At 42.9% G+C, this 9,383-nt stretch overlaps 2 protein-coding genes across 4 annotated transcripts in view; both read right to left on the reverse strand.

The window, feature by feature from the left end:
- Positions 1-81: 81 nt before the first annotated feature.
- mrnip (MRN complex interacting protein) lies at positions 82-6,690 on the reverse strand. 3 transcript variants are annotated; one of them, XM_053630275.1, is made up of 7 exons: positions 5,580-6,690; positions 3,372-3,431; positions 3,173-3,279; positions 3,007-3,076; positions 1,761-1,891; positions 1,424-1,532; positions 82-727 (listed from the first exon to the last, which is right to left on the reverse strand). In XM_053630275.1, exons 1-7 carry the CDS (start codon positions 5,637-5,639, stop codon positions 134-136), a joined length of 1,131 nt encoding a protein of 376 aa, XP_053486250.1. In that variant the 5' UTR covers positions 5,640-6,690; the 3' UTR covers positions 82-133. The 3 variants fall into 3 exon arrangements, with proteins under 3 accessions (XP_053486250.1, XP_053486251.1, XP_053486249.1); XM_053630276.1 differs by lacking the exon at positions 3,007-3,076; XM_053630274.1 differs by having other exon boundaries at positions 3,173-3,431.
- Positions 6,691-6,802: 112 nt separating this feature from the next.
- The window catches only part of tcirg1b (T cell immune regulator 1, ATPase H+ transporting V0 subunit a3b), a 14,288-nt gene continuing 11,707 nt past the window's right edge, over positions 6,803-9,383 (reverse strand). Inside the window, exons 16-20 of the mRNA XM_053630271.1 lie at positions 9,167-9,286; positions 8,803-8,889; positions 8,469-8,589; positions 7,709-7,880; positions 6,803-7,592 (exon numbers count right to left, since the gene is read on the reverse strand). Coding sequence (XP_053486246.1) covers positions 7,499-7,592; positions 7,709-7,880; positions 8,469-8,589; positions 8,803-8,889; positions 9,167-9,286 — 594 coding nt within the window. The 3' untranslated portion in view covers positions 6,803-7,498. The remainder of the gene's footprint in view (positions 7,593-7,708; positions 7,881-8,468; positions 8,590-8,802; positions 8,890-9,166; positions 9,287-9,383) is intronic.

Here is a 9,383-nt window from a genome sequence, read left to right on the forward strand (position 1 = left end):
GCATTTATTCAAAAGAATGTATATCGTGTCACTTTTTTAAAATGTTACAAGGCTGGTCACGATCGCAGAATGCTATTTGTCCATTTCTACTGTAAAGTACACCACCAATAGTTCACTGACCAATAGTGAAGGATTAATACGTGTCGTCAAAGTCCTCATTTGTATGGAATAATGTGTTAAAAGAAAGGGCGGGACACGGTCTTTTAGCGGTAGGTAGTGGCTTGTGAGAGCCAACAGGTCTTGAGGTGATGTTTGGACTGCTAGGCAGTTTGTCCACATTTCCAGCCCTACATTTCTCCACACTAAACACTTCAGCCACCAGAGCTCCTTCGCTCCCACCACTGCTCATCCGGCTTCCGGTGTTTTGAAGTGGAACCTCGTCCTTGTCGTCTTCGACGCACACGGACGGAAGAAATCGGGCCCACTTGGAGTCCTTGGCTTGCGGTTTAGATTGGGTGGGATGCTGATGAAAGGATGATGTCGCAGAGAAACTGCTTACGGGAACCGAGGGCTTAAGAGGCATGGTGCTTAACTCTGCAGAAGACTGCTTATCTGCTCCAGTGGAGGACTGGGAACCATCATATGCGCTAATGTGTTCCGAGCCCACTGATGCAGCCGGAGAACAACAAAGAGCATCAGTTCTCTGGCTTGTACTGGTGCGTGGGAATCCTCTTGAAGAGTGCGATACCAGAGGCGACGGTTTGACGGTGTCGCCATGCCGACGAGGCTGCGATAACATGAAGGAGCAATATGAAAACATGTGAGACAAGCGTACTTTTATCCAAAGAGGGATGACCAAGGATGACTTCTTTAACCAACTTTGGACAAATTATTATTATAATATTTTATATATATAATTTCCTTAGTATATTGAAGTTCCTTGTAGGTCGTATAATGAAATGATCATAATTACACACTACAACGGAGACAGAACGCAAAAGGTCAGGGCCTTCATATTAATTTTGTAAAGGAAGGAAGGGAGAGAGAAACAAAAAAAATCACACCTTGAAGATTTACTAATTCAAGATGAAATCCGTAAGACGCTTTACAAACGTTTACTCTAGTAGTATAATTATCGACTTTTCATTTTTACAGAAAAATCTAATCTAATAAACCTCATCAATTATAGCGTATTGGCCGGATTGGATGAACATGTTTAATTTTATATTTAGTAGTTAGTTTTGGGAGTCCTATGAACTCTTGTATTTTCGCCTGTGTAACCTAAATCCAAAAGCATTAAGAATTAGTCCATTAGTGCTATTGTTTAATGCAGGGCCAAACAAAATGAGAGAAAAGTTTCTTCGGTAGCATCTGCTTTCCTTCAGAATCCTAACACCGGTTTTATGAGGAGATGAGCTGAAACACAATCTGAAAATAAAAACTTTTTTTTTACATTTTTTTTTTTTTTTAAAAGACGAGATACCTGAGACGGCAGTCGCATAGCCCCACAACGAGCAGCGTCCGCGTCCTCATCTCCGCCGGCAGTACCGCGTCCACGAGCATCCCCTGAAGTACAGCTTTTCTTCCTTTTTCTGCGGAGATAATGACAGTAGCAGATGTCTGACATCAAATCACTGATCTCATCATCCAGACGAGACAGATGTTTAACTCCTAGCCAAATCAGACAGCCATATGGTCCGGTTTACTGGTAATGCTTTTCCCAAAGCATATTTTCTATCTTTTTTGATAAATTCATTGTGCTTTAACGTGGAAAAAACCAACAACAACAACAACAACAGCAGCAGAGCCATTGTTCTAACCTGATGTTACGCTGACGGCACTGCTCCATGTCTGTGTAAACGTTCTCTTCTTCCTCCTGATGCTCATCATCACCTTCTGGCCCATTCTCTCCCTGGTCCACATATTTACTCCAGCGGCTTACGACCCGTGTCTGACCCGTGCACAGAGGTGGTACACACAACATGAGTAGTTCTATTAATGAAACGCAATACCATTGTATCAAACAAAAACAAACCAGACAAGAGGTTCAAAGTGGCAAAATACTTTGGGGTGGGAGAGCGGCGGCGGGGGGGGGGGGGGGGGGGGGGGGGGGGGGGGATGGGGAATGCCATGTCAATTTTTCAAGATTGAGTAGCTAGATCAAGATAAACACTGTTCAGGTTAAACTATACTACAGAGACACCTTCTGTACCTGCATCTGGAGCTAATACGCCATCTTTGGCATCGTAACTAATGATGCATTTGCATGTAAAAGGTACACGATGCCATTGTCCTTGCTACTTTAGGGTGTGCAATTTTCTAATTTTGTTAACATCAAAGTTATTACGCCTAGAAATAATATGAAGTGCAATCTAAAAAGACCATTTTTAACTGAGAAAAAATCGTTCCGATACTTACAACGGGTGAAAAATACATACATAGCAATTAATTAATAGCTCAAATACTTCAGTACGGATTTAAAACATGGGCCTCGTTTGTAGGATAGTTTATTAGTAAAATAATAAACCTTGTACTAAATCTGTGCAGTTAAAGGGGTATCCACCTGTTAAAGGTTTGAGAACCCCTGGTGTCCTAATTTCTCGATTTTCTCTTAACCGGCGTTCTAATTTCTCGATTTTCTCTTAACCGGCGTTAACGTCGTCGTCACGTTGAAGGCGAAGACCAACGCGGTCTCGAACCAAATCAAAGCTGGCAACGGAGAAACAGATACCCAAAGGTCAAAGTGTCATTGAGAAGCGTTTGTATTACTTGTTTGGACAAAAAAAAAAAAAAAAGAAGAAGCAGCAAGTACGACCTTTTATCTAATCTCGTCAGCAGTGCACGTGATACGATTCAGAGATTGCGCAATTTCTGTTTGGATAAAGGAACTGTTCGGGCGAGTCCGAACTTTGTCACCAAATGGAAAACGTTGCGCGTCTGTTCAAGGACCCGAATGAATAACATCGCATTGGAGCGATGAAAAGTTTTACTGTTAATCTGGGTACTAGTTTTTGGTTATCCAATGGGCATGTTGGTGAAAATGTCCAGGTACAGAACGTGCCTGACCTTCTGCTCCAAATTTTGAGTCTCATCTCCAGGGCCGACTTCGACTCCGCACTCCTCCTCCTCCTCCTCCCTTTGAAAACAGGAGACGGTCACAAAAGATTGACGCGAGTTATTTTATACTCTGCGGACGTTAAAATAGAAGAACGGTAATATAACGGGAACGTACCACCGAGTCCGGGCTCTTTCGGTTTCTACCTCTAGCAGTTCTCCGCGCAACGAATTCAGTTTCTGTACGTGGCGTCTGCAGTCCGCACCGGTTCCTCTGCCGTATTCCTGCAACGAAACAAATACCGAGCCAGAGGAACGTGACAAAAGCCTCGTCCAAATGAATGAAATGAAATGAAATGAAATGAAAGAGACTTTACCTTGATAAGCGACTGTTTCTCCCCACACAGCTTGCAGCTCCATTTTTTGCTCTTCTTGACCTGAAGTACAATAAGATTACAGCTTAGCGAATAGACAACAGGAATTAGGCTTTTAGTCTTGGAGCTTCTACCGCTACCTGCTGGAGGTAATCCACAATATTATGGGCTAAAGAAGATCAGTTGGTATCATGTTTAATAACACCATGATTGCATTTTTGTAGGGTCACACACAGTCTTCTACGACATAGCCGTCATCGTGGCTCAGGTTGCGTAATACACAAAAGGTCTTAAGCGACCTAAATTAATTATATCCTTCTGTATATAAATACATTTTGCCTCATACTGTATGCTCGTGTCTTCTGCATCACTGATTCAGCAGAAAAGACCGCAATGAAGATTTCAGAATGTTCTGTATTTTATACAGAATTCGGTATTTCAGCAAAAGTAACGGGAGGAATAAACCAGATAAATATGGAATGAAGGCTGTCAGGTTTTTCCTGTTGAAACTGAGGTAAAGTGTTGGACAACCAAGCTCTCCAGAAAAACTGTAGCAGGTTTGTCCCCAAAGATGCTTGGAAAAACTTACCAGCCAATTTCATTTTGAAACCGTGTAGCTCAGAGAACGCAAAGGGTGGTCACTCCTAAGAATATCTGGCGAACCAATTATGAAATGAACTGTTTCTACATATACATATTTAACAAATGGAGAACAACCTAAAGTACGGTGATATTAATATTATATATATATAGTTATATAATAATATCAAAGTAAAGTGAGAGTAAAGTAATGCAAAATTAACCTTGTACTGTAGACAGTGCTGCCAATTTTGAGACTTTGTCATTAAAGATTTGCTGGGTTTTTTAGTGACGTTAATTCAACAATGGGCGTAGCAAGAAATCTAGCAACTTGTTGAGCATATTATGGACGGTCTTGAACTCTATATGGCTTTCCAGGGCACACCACAGCTACTGTTATACAAGTTGAGAGAGCAGGTTCAATCTAACCCTCACCATCAGTGTCTAAAGCCAGACTGGTTCCCAACGACCAATCGCTGTTCCCGACCGCCACCGTTTCCCAACGACCAATCGCTGTTCCCGACCGCCACCGTTTCCCAACGACCAATCGCTGTTCCCCACCGCCACCGTTTCCCAACGACCAATCGCTGTTCCCCACCGCCACCGTTTCCCAACGACCAATCGCTGTTCCCCACCGCCACCGTTTCCCAACGACCAATCGCTGTTCCCCACCGCCACCGTTTCCCAACGACCAATCGCTGTTCCCCACCGCCACCGTTTCCCAACGACCAATCGCTGTTCCCCACCGCCACCGTTTCCCAACGGCCAATCGCTGTTCCCCACCGCCACCGTTTCCCAATGGCCAATCGCTGTTCCCCGCCACCGTTTCCCAACGACCAATCGCTGTTCCCGACCACCACCGTTTCCCAACGACCAATCGCTGTTCCCCGCCACCGTTTCCCAACGACCAATCGCTATTCCCCGCCACCGTTTCCCAACAACCAGTCACTGATCACCACTGTTCGTCCCACCCTCGCACTTCATCATTTTAAACACTTTCCTTGGAGATATACTAAAAGCGAGTACCCATTTCCTTCATGACTACTCAATGTCGCTGCTTCTTTTGGTTTGTGTTCTAGAAAGTGTAGTATTTTGCAAAAAGCGTAAAAGTTTAGTTTCTGGTGCCATGACCGAATACGACTTTATTTCTTTCTATAAAAAAAATAAATGATAATCTATTATCTTCTATCTGATAAAACTCTACTCTATGTGAAAATCTTCTTACTCTAATTTGTAATTTAAAAAGCCAGTGATCAGGCTGAATAAATTTGTATGCAAAATAGCCTGTGACGTCGACTAGGGACTTCCTGAGCGGACTACTTTCCCCTGAAATGAAGCAGCAGTGGCTGTAGAGGGCGCTGTAATGCAGTTTAACACAATGATTTAATGAAACAACACAATTGAGATTTAAACTACATTATCGTGCATGGCACCTAAAATTCACCCTTGTCTTAAATCATAAGCACTTTTCTGAGCGCCTAATGATTAACATTTGATTAATTACAGACATATTTCTTTTAAGGAAGGAACGAATCAGACACCAGCCAGTTAGCTTAGCATGCGAGCTAACCTCTGTTTATGTTCATTTATAAAATAAAGACTAAGTGTTTGAAGAAGAATTAGCGCGTTTACCTGTTGTACTTGAAATGTCCGACAAGAAAAGCACCTCAATACATGAAACTCTTGTACCATCCTGGTATTAACCTCTTCTAATCAGACGAAAAGCTGAACTCTTGTTGGGTTGTTGTTGTTGTTTTTTTATATAGTGTTTGGTATTATCAACTCTTCCGGCATTTGTAAATCGCGCGGGACGGAATGCGTCATTACGCCGTTACGTCATCACGTCGTTACGTCATCGGCACGACGCACTGATGTTTAATGAACTCGACAAGCTTCGGTATCTCTACCACACAGTCATTGATATCTAACAGTTTGGCTTAAAAAACATTTACATTATAAATCACGTTATTGCATATTCATGTAACAAGCAAATAAGAATTCTATATTTTGGTAAATAAACACGTTACAAGACAAAATACACCTCACATAAATCACAAAAACGTTTTCCTACTTGTTCAGACATTGAAATCCATCCATCCATCCATCCATCTTCTACACCGCTTATACTTCAGGGTCGCAGGGACCCTGGAGCCTATCCCAGGGAGCATCGGGCACAAGGCGGGGTACACCCTGGACAGGGTACCAATCCATCACAGGGCACAATCACATACACGTTCATACACCCATTCATTCACTACGGACATTTCGGACATGCCGATCAGTCTACCGTGCATGTCTTTGGACTGCGGGAGGAAACCGGAGTACCCGGAGGAAACCCCCGCAGCACAAGGAGAACATACAAACTCCGCACACACATGGCCCCAGCGGGACTCAAACCTCGGACCCTGGAGGTGTCTTTAAAACACATTAAAAATACAGACTTCTGAATATATCCCCCTTTTTTTTTTAATTATTATTAATAATCACCTCTTTCATCTTTACATTACATTAGGATTTGATTGTGTGTGTGTGGTTGTCTGAGAGTGAGAATCATGTATTTATTTATTTTTCACACCAAATTGTTGAGGCCCCCCGGGCGCCCCCTGGCGGCCCCCACTGCTCTAGGTGGTGTTTTGGGGCCGGTTATTGGAAAAACTAATATAATAAGTGACTAGATTGTTACATATTGTTTTCAATGGGTGAAAGAGAAATACCAGACCATCCTTGTAATTCCTCATGAGAAAGAATTACTCGAATACATGTTTTGCATGAAACAATGAGAACAAATACATGTTTGAATTAGAAGAAGGCTGGGGAGACCTACACACAGAAATACACACACACACACACACACACACACAAATATGAGGAGTTTTATTGACTGTGTATTAACTCGTATTGCAGCGTTACATGTCTCAGTTCTAAATCATATCTCATCGGTAAAGCAAGTAATTAAAAAGACTTTACATGCAGGACATTAAGACAGTTGTTAATTTATATAAAAACACATAGCAAGAAGCAAACCTCTGGCCCAAATTACTCCCTTTGATTCATCTGAATTTTTAAATTCACTAATTAACATTATTGGAGTTTAAAAAAAAAAAAAAAAAAAAAATTCTGACGTTTAACCTCACACACACACACACACACACACACACACACACACACACGGACAGTCTTTCACATGGATAAAATCTCCCTGAGTTACATTTTGTATGTGAATGAACTCTGTGGAATGCATCATGTATAATATCAGGTCCCTTAACGATACGATCTTGTTTATTATGAAAGGTATGTGGTGCTGTAACTCGAACCGAATCCTTTAAAGCGTTCTAAGTAACCCTAAAACCGATTTCAGATCAAGGTTAAAAAAAAAAAAAAAAAAAAGGGACCATCGTGAAGACTGACCCGAAGGAAAAGGAGCTTCTTCAGCATGAACCCCGAGACGACGTGGATAAATTAAACGATACCGTTTTGAAATGTCTGGATTTAAAAAAAAAAAAACAACAAACAACGCACATCGCGCAGGCACAAAATGATTTCAAGCAGAATCAGTTGGTCGACGAGAAGCTGATTAAGGAGGCGAATGCAAACGGACTGAGCTTGTATCCTGCGCCGCTGTAGAACTTGTTCTGAAACTCGACCCTGGTGGAAAAATATAGAGATGTATTACTTATAAACATATACGCGCTTAAGACGAAAACAGTCTGCGCTGTAAACTACTGTCGGAGTGGACGAGTGTGTGCGCGTGGCGCTCTCACCAGTGGAGTCGAAGAGCGTGCAGGAAAGCCGAGAGACCTTCCATGATGAGAAGGATAGAGACCGTCAGGATGGCGAAAAAAGCAAATATGAATACCATGATTACACTTCCCACGTAGCTAGTGCTGGAGAAGGACTTGTGCATCACCATCACCCAAAGCACTTCGGACAGCTCTGTAAAAACACAGTCAAAACACGATCTTCGTGAACATTAGGATAGCTGGTAACTTTACGATGTCGATTACGATTACATGTCAGAATTGAGCTCCTTTTAGTATCAAGTGGGCGGGGCTGATTTCGAGTAAAGCCCGCGAAAGACGAGCCTAACGTCGTCCGCTCCCGTCCGGACCCCGGACTCGGGTCGTGCGTGCTGGTGGATTTCATCCCGCCCGAGCCGGTGCGTTTTATTCCGTTTCTCTTGGATGGAGGGCCGTCAATAAATCGTGCTAAAATACTACGCCGTTCCCACTCGGGATAATTCTCACAGATAGGTCAGATCAGATCAGATCAGATCAGATCAGATCAGAGAGTTCACATGAACAGGATTCATCACACGCCTGCGTCCTTTTCTGTTCAAACTGGATATTTAACAGAACACTCCGGTTCACGCTCATACAAACCCTTTATATAGATCATTCTACACTGGGACTTTAAATACTGTTCCACGTTTAAGCGTAGGCTCGTCCGAGATGCTGACTGTGACGGTAGGAGTTACCACACACACACACACACACACACACACACACACACACACACACTCACGAGCATGAGCCAGACTGAGGGCCCACAGACGCAAGTAAGAGGCAGTGTTGGAGATGCAGCCCAGGCAGTACTCTATGGTGTGGATGGCCTGGTGCATGAAAACATTGGCTCCATCAAACTCCTGTTCAACACAAAAAAATCAATAACAGATAGAAGAGATCGTATGAGTAAAATCAATCAAGAGCACAACATATACAGACATCGCGTAATTAAACAATCACAAGCCCCTACGCTATTTTCATACCGTCTAATCACAACTTAACTGCTGTTGTCTGCCATTTCCTTCGTCATGCTTTTTAAAAAATAAATAAATAAAAAAAATTCTATAACTCGCCTCCTCTGCTTCTTCCGGTTTCGCCTCGAGCTCGTCCTGCTGAGCATTTATCGTGCCGTTTTCTGCTAGTAGAGGACGCCGCTCACCCTGTAGAACAACGGGGGCACGTTAAAACGCAAGCGCACGTATAACCACGTATAGTTCTCTTATGGTCGAGACCATGAGGCTCCTGGCAAAAGCTTCATCATCCTCCGCTTCTTAAAATCTTTTCCTCATGGAAAGGTTTGATGTCTTGTTGCTTTTACATCCATACTCAATTTTTAACATTTAAAAATGAATGATTAAATTCCATCATGTGCATTTTTTGTGTGTGTGTGTGGGGGGGTGCAAACTTTTGCCCTGAACCGTAAAGTCATACACAAACCCTTAAAGCAGCCTGGCGTTTCTTCTTCCTGAAGGCGATGTACTCGTGAATGGGCTTTCCCAGCAGCAGCACAGGAACGGAACACACTGCCAGAACCACCAGGACCTTCTGCACCGTCATCTACAGAGAGAACGGAGACACTGGAACGCTGTTCCACACGATTGAAGTAGTCTAACTGTCTCGAATGATTACCGTGCGTCGATATTACGGTCATTAT

The sequence above is a fragment of the Ictalurus furcatus genome, chromosome 8 (assembly GCF_023375685.1).
Source record: "Ictalurus furcatus strain D&B chromosome 8, Billie_1.0, whole genome shotgun sequence".
NCBI classification, from domain to species: domain Eukaryota; kingdom Metazoa; phylum Chordata; class Actinopteri; order Siluriformes; family Ictaluridae; genus Ictalurus; species Ictalurus furcatus.